Source organism: Geotrypetes seraphini, chromosome 3, assembly GCF_902459505.1.
Source record: "Geotrypetes seraphini chromosome 3, aGeoSer1.1, whole genome shotgun sequence".
NCBI lineage: Eukaryota > Metazoa > Chordata > Amphibia > Gymnophiona > Dermophiidae > Geotrypetes > Geotrypetes seraphini.
Genome location: NC_047086.1, coordinates 205902186 through 205919401, shown reverse-complemented (window position 1 = coordinate 205919401; position 17216 = coordinate 205902186). Strand labels below are relative to the sequence as shown.

At 43.2% G+C, this 17216-nt stretch overlaps 1 protein-coding gene across 1 annotated transcript in view; it reads right to left on the bottom strand.

Annotated features, from left to right (window-relative positions):
- Positions 1–16512, bottom strand: part of TFCP2 (transcription factor CP2) — a 171793-nt gene extending 155281 nt beyond the window's left edge. Inside the window, exon 1 of the mRNA XM_033939022.1 lies at positions 15186–16512. Coding sequence (XP_033794913.1) covers positions 15186–15307 — 122 coding nt within the window. The 5' untranslated portion in view covers positions 15308–16512. The remainder of the gene's footprint in view (positions 1–15185) is intronic.
- Positions 16513–17216: the final 704 nt, after the last annotated feature.

Here is a 17216-nt window from a genome sequence, read left to right as displayed (position 1 = left end):
ACAAATAAGGATTAGGGAATTTCTCAGAGGGAATGATAAAAACACACATGGACTCATTTCAGGCCTCTCTCCAGGCCTACCATAAGCCCTGCTGGTCCATTGGTGAGCTAGGGCACAAGAGTGATCCTCCTATGCTCCTATCCTGTGCATTCTCACTACTCAAAATGGCTGATGCAAATTCCCACAGTAACCTTGTGAGACTGCCACAAGTTCGGTTTATGTTCAAGTCAACCTCCCCCCCCCTTTTTTAAGGGGAAAAAGGTTACCTCGTTTTATATTCGGATGGGTTTATATTCAAGTATATATGGTAGGTTAAATTTTTCTTTGTATAAAACTGCTAAAATTACACCATATTATCAAAAAATTACACTCGCTCCACTCCACACAAGAAGTGCTGAATAGAGTAGTAGTTAGTTGTAGACTGCTTACAAAGTAAAAGACAGCTACTCACATTCGGAAGCTCCCTGTTCCTTTTTTTTTTTTTTTTTTAGAGAAAGAAGAAAAACAGGGAGTGAATACCCCTCACTGGCTCCGAGGGGAGGGTGAGGCAGGGAACTGGGGGGGCCCAGATGTAACCTCTAAAGTCGGCACCGTTCAGCCGAACACCCCTTTCTCACTGAAGAGAATTCTCAACAGTAGAGCAGACGGCCAGAGACAGCCAGAATTCAGGAGCTATGAGAATAGCGACCATGACCTGCTGGGAGATAGAGCATACTGAAGCTGCAGGAGACGTTCCATCCAAGACGACCACCTGTTAATCAGTTCTCTATCTCCACCTGCTGGTCGATGTGTGCTATCCCACTAGTCTCTGGATTCATCTGCTGCCGCTGCTAAGGAATTATATTTAAATTTATCTGTATTCTCTGTAAAGGTTTATATGTTACATTACCATCTTACACGTATACTCTTTGTAATAAGGATTGCAGATACTGTAATAGTTCTGTTTTCCTTTCCAATACCTAAAGGAAAAATATTTTTAATATTAATTTCATACTACTTTTGCCTACCAAGCTGCTAAAATTTGGATGCATTTACCAGTGGAATTACAACATTACTTCTAATTATTATATTTTCCATAAACATGTGAATCTTTTTGGTTAGTAAATTTGACTCACACTGACAACATTTACGATTTTTTAGATTGTAAATGTAATTTCCTAGAGCTTTTTTAGTTTTCTTGCATACATACATAAACTTATCATATCTAAAACATACATATTAAACAAATATGTATGTTGCAGCAAATGAACCCACCCCTCTAGCCAGGAAACTTATATACTGCCTTTTCATCTATGCCCAGTGGAAACATTGCCGAGGATAGGGCAGGATTACAACGTACATGTTTTAGGAAGAAAAAGGTACCTAGAGAAAAAGACGATTCCAGTGTCAGTGGATACTCTTTTCTTAAGACAATTAAAACAAAAAAAAAAAACCAAATGAATATACAAGAAGTTATGATTCGTTCTGAGTTATCTTATGTAAAATTCAGATCAATGGTTAAGATGCCTCTTTTTGGTTTAGCATTTTTATAAGTTTGATAAATTGGGATCCTGTTTATTGGCAACTATATAAATAAGATTATTTTCTTTAGATTTAGATTAGATTTAATATAATTTTTAAATTTATTTTATTACATTTCTGTCTCTATTGGGGGCTCTTTTCTTTCCTGTTTTAAGGACATTCTTTTCATTTCTTGTTTTTATTATATATTTGTACACCGTGCTGTTGACAAACTGAAGTGCGGTTAAAACTTTTACTAAACAAACATAAAAACTGAGGGCAAATGCATATTTAATCATTGGTTACAGCCCCCTCCCACAGACATTTTGGTTTTGGAGAAACAAGCTTCATGCTTTAATAATGTGGGAATCCAATGGGACTAGATATTCTCCCAAGGATGCAAAAAAGTTTCTTATCCATTTGAAAAAACTATATACAGTGGTGCCTCGCTTAAAGAACGCCTCGTACAGCGAATCGCTGCACAACATACGAACTTCATTGTCATGATTCATACAAACGAACTTCGTTTCACACAACGAGATGTTCGCCCGAGCTTCCACGATCGCTGCCGATGTTATTGAATCCATTCCGCGCAGGCACTGCAGGCGTCATTAGTCACTGCGCTTAACGCGTTTCACATAACGAAACTTTTCGCATAACAAACTTGCTCCTGGAACGAATTAAAGTTCGTTGTGTGAGGCACCACTGTACAATGGAGTCATCTCCCAAGGCTCATTGTCAAGTTTTGAATAAATTGCAGGGAGGCCCACTGGTCCCAATGTATACCACATGAATTCTTACGAGTTTAATAGCTAGGAAAGCAATCGAGCATATCCATTTCCCTCATTCTAACTGCGCTGCTGAAGAAAGTATGATTTTCAAGAACTAAAACCAAGCATGGCTATGTTAATGTCACCTGTAGATTAGATAGCTGACAGAAGATTAGGTTCTTACATTCGATAATCTTCTTTTCCTATAAATGGCAGAAGAGATCCTGAACTAATGAGTGGTTCACCCCAAAAACCGCAAGTTTCCTTGCAGAAGCTGGCCAATTCTTCTTGCACGGCTCCACCTCTCCTCCCAGAGGGCTGTGCTGCAGCCCCTCAGTTTGTCCCAAAGCAATGGAGGTAACAAATAACTCAGAAAGAAGAGGTACGGGGAAACTCCCCGCATAATAGTTATAACTTTATTCTGCTCTGTAAGTAACATGCATAAACCACATGGTTATAAACACTTAAACACAAAACAAGGTGGAACAACATTAGCCACCTACCTGCACTAACAGTTAAGGAGTTTCATACCCACTTAGACTTCAGAAGCAACAGCATTCTGTGACCCTGCTTGAAAGGGGAATTCAAACAGCTGTTGATATACATACTTGTCTGAGGCAGACAGTGCAGTCTATCATAGTACTCTTCAAAAATAGGAAGCCGGCAACAGTAACATCTGAAGGGTGGGCTTCAGGATCTCTGCTCCTGTTTATAGGGAAGAAGATTATCAAGCCAAGACCCTAATCTTTCTTTCCAATGCAATGGGAGCAAAGATCCTGAACTAATGGGACGTACCTAAGCAGTCTCTAAAGTCTGAGGACCCAAAAGCTGTGTGTCCAGGCAAGCCACCACATCAACCCTTTAAAACTCTGTGAAAGTAAGGAGAGTAGCCCATATCACCACCCTACAAATTTCCTCGGGCAGTGCCAAGCTGGAGAATGTGGTGTAGTGGTTAGAGCTATAGTCTCAGCACCCTGAAGATGTAGGTTCAAACCTCACACTGCTCCTTGTGACCCTGACAAGTCACTTAATCTTACACCTGCCCCAAGTGCATCAAATAGATTGGTGAGCCAACTAGTACCTGTATGTAACTGCTTTGAGTATTTATTTATTTAAAAAAAAATTTTATGAATCACTTAAATCTGAGTATGATTGTAAAACACTAAAAAAGGCAATATACAAATCCCAATCTCTTTCCCTTTCCCCTGGAATGTGTTTTCAATGAGATCAGGAATTGTTTTTTCATCTTGATATGGAAGCGGCCTCCGCACCGGCTTGGATCTGTTAAGATGAGGCCCACTGTGTTGCGGAAGCCACAGGATTCATGGCACCTCTGATTCTCTGCCTAGAGTTCTGGTAGGATGTCTGCCCAGAGATACCCCTTCTAGAAAGCTGGAATAATTGCGAGTCACAAAAATTACCACGCCCAGACCCCTTAGCTGTCCTTGGGCACAATATCCAGTAGGGTCTTGGGACAACGTTCTGTTACCACTCATCATAAGATCATGCAGACCCTTGCTGATGAGATATTTGGCTCCCAAAATGGAAGCCTGCTCAAAGTAGCCTATAGAAGAAGATTCGCCTGCCCAATGCCTGATCCAGAGCATTCTGCCGGGCAGAAACTATAATAAGCAGACACCTTGCTCAAGACCCTTGAACATGTGTCACAGTAAACATTGATGGCAGATAAAGGCCAAATGGCCCATCCAGGCTGAGCCCATTCCATCAGTAACTGCATTATCATATAGATGCAGTGGTCTCAAAACTTGCAGCCCACCAGGTACATATTTTGAGGCCCCTCGGTAGTGTTTATCATAATCACAAAAGTAAAATACATGATTCAGGCTGTATATTCCGACTACTGATGTTGTTGACATCCATTTATCTCCAGATAACAATGCAGCGTAGGGGACTTCATGCGCGTCCGAAAAGGAAAACAAACCCATCTTTCTGCACCAAACTCATCCGTATCTTGTTTTTTCGCCTGCTGCTTCTTAAATTTTATGCAGTTACAAACTTTCTACCTCTCAAACACCATCTGCTTGTTGCTTTGAAGGTCTTCTACGCCATGTTCTTCATGATAGCTTGTGCTGCTTTATCCATCAGCACAGGCCCACTGATTTGGCAGTTGTCAACTTCTAGCTTCAGCAAACCATCGCAGCAATGCCTGTTCAACGTCTCCAGCTTTCCTAATTATTTTCCGTTTTCTGATAGGATTGCTGTTTTGCCCAGTCTTTCAATATGGCTTGCTTTTTTGTAAATCCAAAGAAATACTAGCTAGGATGAACAAGTAATGTTTCTGCAATAGAGTACCTGACTCTCCCAATTGATCATAGTCTCTTTAAGACATTGACACGTTCAGCAAAAGGCAATAAATTTTGTCAGTATGGATGGACACGGCTTAAGCCAAAGACAATGATTTTGTCCATTGCGACGCCATGGTGCAGTTCCGAAAGTATCGACTACCTCGGCCAGGCTTAGATTGTAGTTCCGAAACATGTGCTCATCCAAGTCAGAACATGATTGATTTTAACCGGAGCCGAACGTAGCGTGAACGAATAAGAGGTGGCGACCTATAACAGTGTGCAAAGCGGATTGTGTAACTTATCCAGAATTGCAAATATCCAGCGTTTACGTCCATTGGACTGTAATGGGGCGGAAAAAAAAAAAAAAAAAGGGAGATCCTAACAAGAACTGAAGCAGAACGAGACCTTAGGGGTGATCGTCATGAGAGAACATGAAGACTGCCAATTCAAGTGAAGCAAGCTTCATCCAAGGCCAGGCAAATCATAGGTTGCATACGCAGGAAGTTTCGTCATCATAAGCCTGAAGTCATTTATGCCTTTGTATAGATACCATGTGTGAGCCCCACCTGGAATACTGTGTGCAATTTCTGGAGGCCGCATTATCGTAAGGATGTGCTGAGGACTGAGTCGGTCACAGAGAATGGCCACCCGATGGTCTCGGGATTCAAGGATCTCCCGTACGAGGACGGCCTGGATAGTTACAGCTGTACTCACTCGAGGAAACGCAGAGAGAGGGGCCCGACATGATCGAGACATTTCAAGTATCTACACGGGCCGCATCGAGGTGGAAGAAGATATCTTCTTTTTCAAGGGTCCCGCAGCAAAAAGGGGGCATCCGTGGAAAATCAGGGGCGGGAAACTGCACGGGACCCAGGAAATTCTTTTTCCACTGAAGGGTGGTTGATCGCTGAATAGTCTTCCACTTCAGGTTATTGAGGCCATGCAGCGTGCCTGATTTTTAAGGCCAAATGGGATACGACACCGTGGGATCTATTCACAGAGAAAGGTAGGGGAGGGTCATTGGGGTGGCAGACTAGATGGGCCGTGGCCTTATCTGCCGTCTGTTTCTATGTTGGATGCGGATAACCGAAGCGTGCGCTTAACCGATGTGCCCTTACGGTGGATAACTTTGTGTGTGGCCCGTGAAAATGCTCCCAAAGTTCCCTTCTCTACAGCCCCAGCATGTCCTCCCTCCCTCACTGGTCCGACGTCACTGTCATGCCAGAAAGTCTGCCGGCTTCGGCATTGTTGTTCATGGCTCCCCCTCTTGCCTTCCGTCTGCTGCGGTCCATCCAGGCGGAAACAGCAAGTTGCAACGTCATTGGAGACAGACTGCGGCAGGTGAAAAGCCAGGAGGGGAGCCACAATACAACACTGCTGAATTGCTTAGGCCGGCAGATTCTTCAGCTTGGCAGCAACATCGGACCGACGCCGGAGGGAGAGACACGCCCGGGCTGTGAGGAGAGAGGGACCGGCAACTGGAGGGAAAGGCAAGGCTGGGCTATGAAGAGAAGTGAAATGAAGGGAGAGAGGGTTGGACCTGGGGTAGTGTGAAAAAAGGGAAAAAGATACTTGAAGGGAAAACCGTTGAGATGAAAACGGGAGAAATGGTGGACCTGGGGGGATGGAGGGAGGCAGGCAGACAGGGGGAGAGATGGGATAGGAGACAGTTAGGAAGAGAAAGAGAGAGAAGTTGGACATGGAAGGGAGATAGAGATGCAGCATCTCTTTTTTTCCTTCCATCTCATTGTTCAGCATCAAGAGGGAGGGAAGAAGAACAACAACAGAAAGGAGAGGAAGCAAAATGTGAACCAAGAGGAGAGAGGAGGAGAGACAGAAGGAAATAGGAGGCTTTGAAAAGAGTGAGATGGGAAATGGGAGAGCTATAGAATAAGAGAAGATGGAAAATTGATAGGTAGCTGAAATTTAAAAAAGATGGACGAGAAAGAGGGCGAGATTTGAGTGGACAGATGCAGAAAGAAAAAAAAGGAGAAATGCTTGAAAGGGAAGACATCAATACGTTGGAGACAGGGACTGGAGCAAGAGAGACGAGGAGGAAACATGGGACAGCTACACACTGAAAGAGAATTAGAAGATAAGACAAAAATCAGAAAGAGAAACTGTGGACTAAAGCAAAATGGTACCAGACATACAAAAGGTAGGAAAAATAATTTTATTTTATATTTTGTGCATTACAATAAGTCAGATTCAGAATGCGTATAATGACAGAGCTAGTGTTGACAGCCATGCGTGAACTAGGACCTAAAAGAGAGGAAATAGTCTTTTTTTAATTTATTTTGTAGCCGGTGTGGGTTGGAGAGGTTGCATATTCCCCTATATTTCTAACTAAGACTAACCCTCTCCTTTGCTGGCATGCAGCATGGGTTTTGGTACCAGCATTGTCGATTGATCCGACGCTCACAGAAGTCCTGTGAGCATCGGAGCAGCCGCCGCTGGGGCTCACGCTGTGCGTCAGCAAAGGAGGGGGTAAGTATCGTAATAAAAAATCCAGCCCGCGTCTTAGCCTGTGTTTTAGATTCTGGCCTCTTATGTGATTTGAGTTTGACACCCCTGCCATTGAGACTAAGCTCCAAAGATCCCAGTCCTTTTCTGACTGATTTTCTGGATCTGAAGGCGACACCTGCTTAGCAGAGACCCTGTGCTCCTGGGGGCGCTCACCCCAGACTACCACTGAAGCAGGCAAAGACTGACTTTTATAGTTCAACTAGGCATCATACAGCAAGCTTACTAAGTCATGTGTAAAGACCTGAACAGAAGGGCCAGATGAGCCCTTTGTGTACTCACTGTACCTCCTTGAGGGTCCAGGGTCTTCTGTGCAGCACTGTTTCACCACAGATACAGATTTGGCCTTTGCCACTTCTGGAAAAAGACCTAGACCCTTCAGAGCGGCCAATTTGTAGTCCTAGGACTCTCAAGGGATCTGAGGAGACTGAACCCGAAGCCCCCAGTCCTCATATACCCCACGGCATATAGAACATGGACACTCCTCAGCTGGCCATCCAGCACCAATCTGGCATGAATCCACTGTATCAGAGCCTGAGGAATCCATCTGTGGTGAATTATTGAAAATTTGAGAGATATTGAAACAAATGTGGAAATCCAAGATGGCTGCTGAAATAGAGATTTTGGCACTAAAAACAGTCTTTGGTAGCCAAAAAACCTCCAAAAATTCAGGGGTTTCTAGAGATAGGAGAGCCCCAATCTGGCCCCAGGATCCCTCAAAACTGCAATAATCTGACCCCCTCAGGATACAATAGCCAGTACTCACATGTGCATGCTGTGCTAGGAACTGCATTTTTTTTGCTTAAGCTGCCAGTGCAGCCATGAAGACTTTCTGCCTCAGACAAGCAAATATTCCAGGTGCTTACTTCTTTGAGCTATCAGCCAGATCTTAAGAAGGTGGATTGAAACCCCAAACCCCCACTGATCCACTTGCTTAACCAAAGGAAGGAAGAAACACAGCCAGCCCCACTCCAGACCATCCTGGGAATCATACAGCCTACGCTCAAAATCCAGACAGAGCCTGGTGTGAGCCACGCTCCCAGGGGAACAGTCCCTGAGCCTTCTTAACCAGTAAAGCAGGCTGGCTAGGTAGGTACTCTCAGAGAAGTCTGCTAGTGAGTGTGTGTCTTCTTGCAGTCAGAACTGTCCCAGGAACATGGAGAACCTCTGTAGCACAAAAGCCTCACAATTTGGGAAGAAAGTACCCAAAAATAAAATAAATCAGATCAGAGCAGATCAAAAGACAACTTTTCAACTCACTTGCAGAAGTGAAAACATTTTTAGGACAGTCAATCCATGACAAATATTCACAAGAACTTGTACATACCAGATATCCACTTAAAGAAAATTTTCAAATGCATATTCATTGTAGATATCATGAAACCCAAGCCGGTTGTTCCAACCTGTCCTGGTGATTGAACAGCCTGGAATAAGTTTGCAGGGGTGCCTAGCATGTTACAAGATGGTTCTGTTTTCACTGTGGCTTTACATACTGCAGACTTTTTCTACATACCTAACAGAAGTTTGAGAAGTTTTTCACAAAATGTTGCAGAGAGGCCCTTGGGTTTTTATTGTTCCATTAAAAACTATTTAACAACTGTCCTTGCCGTTGGGCAGGGTAGTTTGGCTCTTCCTGATACACCACCATGTAGCTTGCCTAATGAGACATACTGCATATACTCGAATATTAAGTCGATCTGAGCCTCACGGCAGCCATTCAGTGAGCATCTCAGCGCCGGGCAAGAGTGCAAAAGCTCGCTCTTGCCCTGTACACCGCTGGACCGCAAGAACTTGAGGCGGCCTTTCAGGGAGGGGCTCAGTGCAGGGTAGGAGAGCAGAAAGCTCATTCCTGCACAGTCTACTGCTGGACCACCAGGGATTCAAAAAGGTACAGAGGGGGGAGGCAAAAAATTGTCAGAGGTGGCTGGGACTAGTGCTACCCGATTCGCGATTCGAATCGATTCGAATCGGTTTACTATTAAAGAAAATCGGACTTACCGATTCGTTGGCCCCGTTGCTACCGCCGCTTTTGCCTGGCCAGGGAGGAGAAGAGAGACTTGCTGCCCCGATCTGCACCAGAGACTCGTTTGGGCTTCCCCTCTGCCACCAGAGTCCTTGCTTCTGATGTAACTTCCGGTTTTTCAAAACCGGAAGTTACATCGAAGCAAGGACTCTGGTGGCAGAGGAGAAGCCCGAACGGATCTCTGGTGCAGATCGGGGCAGCACGGATCTCTCCATCCCGCAAGCAAGGTTTTCTCCTCTCCTCCCTGGCCAGGCAAAAGCGGCGGTAGCGAATTCAATTCACTATCCTGCTGCTATTCTGGGCGTCTTCTCTCCATTCGGCCGCCCAAGCGGAAACAGGAAGTTTTCACTGAGGGCAGGTCGCAGTGGAGAGAAGACGCTAGGAGTAGTAGCAGGAGTTGATCACTACTGCCACCGGCAGACCTCTTCCGGACTCTCTTTGGGAAAGGTGCGGGGGTGTGGTGGTGGTGGTGGGGGGCTTAGGAGTGCCATAAAAAAAATGAAAAAAGGTAGATGGAGGGAGAAGTGAGATGGGGAGTTGGTGGACTGGAGGAGAGATGGGGAGAAGATAGATGGGAGAAATGAACTAGGGGGAGATGGGCTTGGGGGAGATCATGGAGAGGGGAGATGGGGGAAGAATAGAAGAAATAAGGATCTAAAAACAGGAGAGGGAGATAGATGGTGGACAATGGGATTTAGGGAGGGAAGGAACAAAAAGGGAGAGAAGTTGGACACAAGGGATGGTGTGGAGGGGGGAATAGAGATACTGGATAGGAGGGTAGTTGGGAAGAGATGGTGGACCCTGGGGTAGTGGGAAAGGAGAGAGAGATGAAGGATGATAGGGTAATTCAGAAAAGATGGATCTGTGGATGGAGACAAAAAAAAGGAAAGATACCAGACCTCCGGGGGAGGGAAGGGAAACAGAAGGGGAGGACAGAGACAGAAGATAGATGGTTAGCATGGAGAAAGAAGAAAGAAGGAGACCCTGGCAAGCAAGTTATCAGAAGACAACCGGAGCCTGGGACCGATAAGATCTGAATAATTATCAGACAACAAAAGGTAGAAAACATAATTTTATTTTCTATTTTATGGTGTTAGACCACGAATGTGAGCTAGGATTTAAGAGAGAGAGAAAAAGTGTTTTTTGTTTACACCACAGCGCCAGGAGAGGGCAAAGTGGATGAAGAGGCTATAAAAGGGGTGGCTATAAAATAAACCCAAAATACTGCTAATTACAAACAATACACATCAGTATTGTTAGCCCAACAGACTTGAAGGGCTATGGCCTCAGAATCGGAGCCTAAGCACAGCAGTGAAAATCACAGACTGAGGATAATCCACGTAGTGATACAGCTCCTGCTCCAATCATTGGCCGATGTATATATTTTTTTTTAAATAATTTTCTCAAGCATTTCAATCAAGCTAAACCCAGACCCTGAACTTAAAAAACTTTTTCAGGGATACTGTGTATATGTGCAAGCCAGGATTTGAAAAACATAGACCAAAAAAGACTTATCTTGTTGCTGACTTGTCTTTAGAAATAGATTCAGTCACTAGTGTTTGTGGCAAACAAACACTAGTGACTGAATCTATTTCTAAAGACAAGTCAGCAACAAGATAAGTCTTTTTTGGTCTATGTTTTTCAAATCCTGGCTTGCACATATACACAGTATCCCTGAAAAAGTTTTTTAAGTTCAGGGTCTGGGTTTAGCTTGATTGAAATGCTTGAGAAAATTATTAAAAAAATATATATATACATCGGCCAATGATTGGAGCAGGAGCTGTATCACTATGCGGATTATCCTCAGTCTGTGATTTTCACTGCTGTGCGTAGGCTCCGATTCTGAGGCCATAGCCCTTCAAGTCTGTCGGGCTAACAATACTGATGTGTATTGTTTGTAATTAGCAGTATTTTGGATTTATCTCTATTGTATTATTGTATACTGCTGGGGTAACTAGTTTTATAAAATAAACCCACCAGGATATTTGAAAACCATCCACTTGGGCAGGAAAATCGATTCAAAAGGCTGAATCGAATCAAATTTTTTTTTCCTGAATCGGAAGCACTAGCCAGGACAGGAGAGATCCCTCCTGCCCCGGCCCACCCCACAAGTTCATACAGCAGGCCCGACAGAAGCTTGTAACAAGTCCAGGAGGGGTGCTGACCCAAATATAAGCCGAGACTCCCATTTTTGGGCCATTTTTTTTTAAACCTAAAAATCTCAGCTTATATTATATACCGTATGGTGGATTAGATAAGTGGCACACAGTACATCCAAAAGAACAACAGAGAGTAAGCAATCTTATTTTTGTTTAACGCTTAAAAGTCACATCATCTTGTGAGTCACCTGTAATCCTACTACTGCACATCCATAAAGTGAAAGGTTTCTAACAGGACACAGCTAATTTTGTCCTCAGGTCACACCTCATGTACACATTTCGAGTAGCATCTCCACACAGCCAAGAAGGAAATCACCTGAGACAGGACGGGCCAGAAATCTCTTCCTCACACTCTCTACCCTAACAAGCAAAACATTCAATACTGAAAAAAAAAAATGGTAGGAAAAAAGACTTAGGAAAATAAGTTGCTAAATGCACAAAAAACGGCCTTCAGTGAATATTAGCTTTTGGACTCTTTGAAGGCAGTGACAGCCTTAACTGAAAAAGCATATGCAGCATAACGAGATGAGGATGGACATAAAAACACATAAGCATTGCCAAACCAGGACAGACTGACGATCCATCAAGCCCAGTATCCCATTTCAAACAGTGGCCAATCCAAGTCATAAGTATCTAAAAGGATCCAAAAAAGAGTAAATCAAGATTTTATGCTATTTATCCTAGAAATAAGCAATGGATTTTCCCCAAGTCCATCTTAATAATGGCTTATAGATTTTTCTTTTAAGAAATTATCCAAATCTTTTAAAAATCCTACTAAGTCAACTGTTTTTACCACATTCTCTAGGAACGAATTCCAGAGTTTTAATTATATGTTGAGTGCAGAAATATTTTAAATTTACTACTTAGAAGTTTCATTATATGCCCTCTAGTCCTTGTATATCTGTAAAGAGTAAACAAGCGATTCACATCTACCCGTTCCACTCAGTATTTTTAGATCACTATCATAATGAGAAAGCCAGAAAGTTGTTTGGGTGCATAGGGAAAGGAATGGCCAGTAGGAAAAAAAAGAGGTATGCCCCTGTATAAGATTCTGGAGAGACATCGTTTAGAATACTGTGTACAATTCTGGAGAAAGCACCTTCAAAATATATAAAGAGGAAAGGGAATGGGAACTTGTATACTGCCTTTTTGTGGCTTTGGCATTTCAAAGCTTACATTCAAAGTGGTGGGCACGGGAAGATTAAGTGACTTGCCCAGGGTCACGAGGAGCAGCACTGGGATTTCATCTCACAACGTCTGGGTGCAGAGGCAGCAGCTCAACCAATGAACCACAGCCCTTCCTCCAGTCAGTCCAGAGGAAAGCTACTAAAATGGTCAGTGAGCTAAGTCAGTGTATTGCAAACTGTGTGCTGCGGCGAGATTCTGGGTGTGCCACCAGGGAATGACGTGCACGCTAAGTGTCACTGCCTCTCCTCCTCTCGACACTGCCTCTCCTCCTCTCCACCTCCTGGTGTATCTCAATATGTTTGCCAGTACGAGAGCTCAGGGCCACTTCTGGAAGGTGTTCGAGCACATGCAGATGTTGACATGATGCATGCATGTGATGTCATCATGTCGATGTCCATGCATGCTCGGAGGCCCTCCAGACATGGCCCCTAGCTCAGGGAAGAAGAGATGAAGTTCATGCGGAAGCAGAGCCATGTGTCCTTTTCTGCATGTGCTGCAAAAAAAACTTTTGCTCCGTTACTATGCCAGAGCTAAAAAAAAGTTTGCGAGACAGTGGGCTACATCATAAAGCATATGGGGGACAGACCGAAAAAGCACAATATGTATACTTTGGAAGAGAGGTAGCAGAGGGGAGATATGATAGAGACGTTTAAATACCTATCCTGCAAAAATATATATGAGGCAAGTCTCTTTCAAGTGAAAGGAAACTCCAGAGTGAGAGGACATGGGATGAGGTTAAGAGGCGATAGATTACTCCTGAGCCTAAGGAAATACTTTTTTTATAGAAAGGATGGTAGATGCATAGAATAGTCTCCCAGGAGAGGTGGTGGAAACAAACTGTCTGAATTCAAGAAAGCATGGGACAGGCATATGGGATCTCTCAGGAAGAGGAGATAGTGGATGATGTGGCTGGGCATACTGGATGGTCATTTGGCCTTTATCTGCCATCATGTTTCTATGCCCCCTCAGCCATCTCTTCTCCAAGCTTAGCCTTAAGGGACATTTGTTATTCATGGGTCATTTCTTCAAATGTAAAAACTCTTCTGTTACTCCAAGAATTGGACATTGCAGAATCTGCAGAGAATCTGGGTTTCCCCAGAAAATGTATGGTTACTAGACCCGAGTAGTATAAATTATAAGGTCTTGAAGCCTCATGCCCAACTTGGCCCTCTTGACATTTGTTTATAACTTGCCTGGAAGGACTGACATTTACAGAATCAGCCCCAAAATACTAAGTAACTATTTTTTGTTCTTTAACAAACTTAAAAAAAAAAAAAAATGGTTGTAGAGAGTTTATAAAAGGCATCATGTAAATGCTTCCAAACTTCCCTATCCTCCAACAGAAAAGAGGCAAAAGACTACACTAAAAAAAGTGAGTAGAGATGCTTTAAAATCAACAATTCAACACTTGTCAATAATATAACTTGGCAATTTTAACATTTTCTATTATTAGAGACCTATCAAGAGACAACACATTAGGGAATAAAGAATTGAGCAAGAAAATCTTTTACAATGTAGTCCACTTATGTGCACACATCCAACAATGCATGCCTATGGAATGCATGTATCAATTCTCCCCAGTTAAAATGTGGGACTGCCAGAAATTATTCTATTTCCTAGCTAAAAGGAGCAAAGCTGAGGATTCTGAGACATACACGAACCCTCCATGTATGCATTGGGTCTCTGAAACAGATGGCAGGTAGAGATAACAGATGGCAATCTTGCCAATTGACTACATATCACTAGCCAAATGCTATCAACTCATAGCTATAAGCCAGGAATTTTTTTGCACACAACTGAAATATTGCATGGTTCAAGAAAGACACAGGACGCTTGTACATTAACAAGGTTATTGGCATTTCCATTCTAACTCTGCTTGAATTACTTTATAGATTGTAACATGAACATGAACTTACTTACCTACAGAGGGACCAAAAGGTTTTGTACATAAAGGGATCCTTTTACTAACTAGCCAATTTAGCCAAACTAGCCAATTTAGCATGCACTAAACACTTATGCGTCCATAGAATATAATGGATGCGTTAGAATTTAGCACGCGCTAAATTGGCTAGCACACCTTAGTAAAAGGACCTCATTGTGTCTATAAGGAAAATGGTTAGTACCTCAGCATTTACCCTCTAACTGTTTTAGGAAGAATGGGAAGCTCACATGCATCTTATATTCAAATAAGATATTCTGGCCACACACACCATTAGGTTTTTAGTTATGGGCATACATGAGAAACACATCTCAACCGAGCCAACTAAAATTTTTCTAAGTACAAGAAAAGTACACAATTTGATTTCACTGAGCAATATTTCCAGTGGCATAGACTCCTTTACTTCTCCTGTAATAGATTCAGGAATGATGCAGGGCCACATTAAGAACAGTGTGCGGTTGTGCATGCTGTAGATTAGAGAGAACACTGGTATGGACAATTGGTCCTTTTGTCAGCTGGGAGCAGAGCTAAGTAGCAAGAGTCTTAAGATCTACAAGTTGTGAGGTACATACAAATCCGACTTAAGAACATCTCGTTCTTAACCCGGGGACTGTCTGTATACAGATTTGTTCCATGGAGTAGCACGTGTGAAAGCTGACTGAGCATAAGCAGCCTTGAGAAGCAATGTGAACTCAACCATTCATCTGATTTTGCAATGTTAATAATACTCAGTTTTCAGGACCACCAATACCACAAGATAAGTATTATTTTATTTACCTCATACTGTAAGCTCCAGCTCCCAGCTCCTGTCCAATCCCAGAGAGGCTGGCATCGAAATCCTGAACCAATCCAGACTCGATAACTTCATCCGCTAGCGGCAGCTTCAGTGCCCAGGCCATTCTCTTATGTCCAAAAAATTATTCCCACCAAAGTTGAAACAGATTCACCCACACTGTATATTTTCCCCCCAACCCCGTCCTTGAAAAGAAGCAGAAAAGTATCAAAACGGAATGCTGAGAAATCAATTCTTAGAGTTTTCTGGGTGTCATATCAAAGATAGATGCCTTCTTTGGGGGGGGGGAAATAAAAATAAATAAATAAATAAAAAGTCTGCTAAATATTTTATCAAGCCAAAGCAGTTCACTTTCTTGTTGCCTCGGCTAAGGAAACAATCCCCCAAACATTTCGAGAGGCACACATGCGCCCAAATGAGCCCTCTCACCCTTCTTCACACGCCTCCAACAAAACCAGCAGCAAAAAGTGACTGGCTCCAGCTGCATAAAATTAATTCGTCCAGTTCATACAACATAAATATTTGTAGTAAATAGAATAAAATAGGAAAAATGCAGGAAAGAGGTGTAAAAGCCCAGAACTCTTCAAAAGCACTGCCGACAGCTCTTACAACAGCAGAAAGAAATTCTAAACAGGCAGACATAAAACCAAACCCAGGCAAAACGAAATAAAACTAGCAAACAGAAAGATACAGAAAACAAATTAAAAAAAAAAAATTTAAATCCCAAAACAGGCAAGGGAGAAAGGAAATTTACAAATCTCACACACACACACCAAAATCATACACACGAGGAGAGAGCAGCGAATGAACCCCTCACCCCTCCCTTCAAGTATATTTCCCGGGTCACGAGGAGAAACGGGGAACTGTTTCCGGGGGCCCCGCCTCGCCACCACCGTGCTTGTCCCTCTTTCCTCGTATTCATACAATCTAGCTGGACGGACAGCCCTCGAGCTCCGGCTCCCTCCGCGGCCTACACAGCAGCCACCGGAGAAGGAAGTGCGCGCACGCCGCCGGGCCCGGGTCAATGACGTCATTGGCCCAATCACCGCCCGCGAGTGGGCGCCTTCAGGGCTCTGAGGAGTGCGTGAGCGCCATCTTGGATAAGGGCAACCTGGAGGTGGAGTAGGGGGGGGGGAGCTGGGTTGCGCCGGGGAAAGAGAGACGCCGGTCGATTCGCGGTGGCAGCAGGAGACGACAGTATAAAAGCAAGGCGGTAGCTTGAAGGTGGCAGACTTTTCTTCACCTTCTCTCATCGTAGCGGAAATGGTTTACTAGTCCCCTACGCGTATTATTATTATTTTTTTTTTTTTGAAACGTTTGACTAGGTTTGGTTAGGAGAATCGTAAACCATACTGTTCTTTTTCATATTCTGTCTTCTGAGAGACTGCCTACTCAATTTTGCCTTTGTACAGCTTCGTACTTGGCAAAAGGCTGTGCTGACCAATTGTATGAGGAGGGCGGTGTTTATCGGAGAGAAAGTGGATAGGATTGGTCGGGAATACGTTGGCGGCATCAAGTTTCTTTTGTTTTTAAAGCTTTATTGCTATTAATGAAGAGGTCATTCATTTACTAAATATTCAAGCGATAGATCTGTATATCGGGTTAATACCCAGACCTTTTCAGATAACTAGAGAATGGTATTAAGAACTGCTACTACGATTAATTATTTCTACTGTGCCGGCTGGTGTGAGTTTACAATCTAATCTCGGATTTATGAGTCATGCATGCTTAAAAAAGGTTCAAGGCGAATTCCAGTACAGTTTATGGAGATACAGTTTAGTGTAGTGCAAGAATGAAGTAGAGCTACATTATAGAACCTTTGAGATTCTATGGGGTAGAGACTTGTCATATTGTGCAGTTAAGGAGATAATTTGGTACAGTTCAGAGATGCTGCAGGAAGTACATTACATAAGTATATTAAGGGATAAAATACAGACAGAAGAGAAGAGCTAATACAGTCTGATGAGTGATGCCATGAGGAGAGAGTCTGCTATAGTCATTAACTGGTGGTTGGT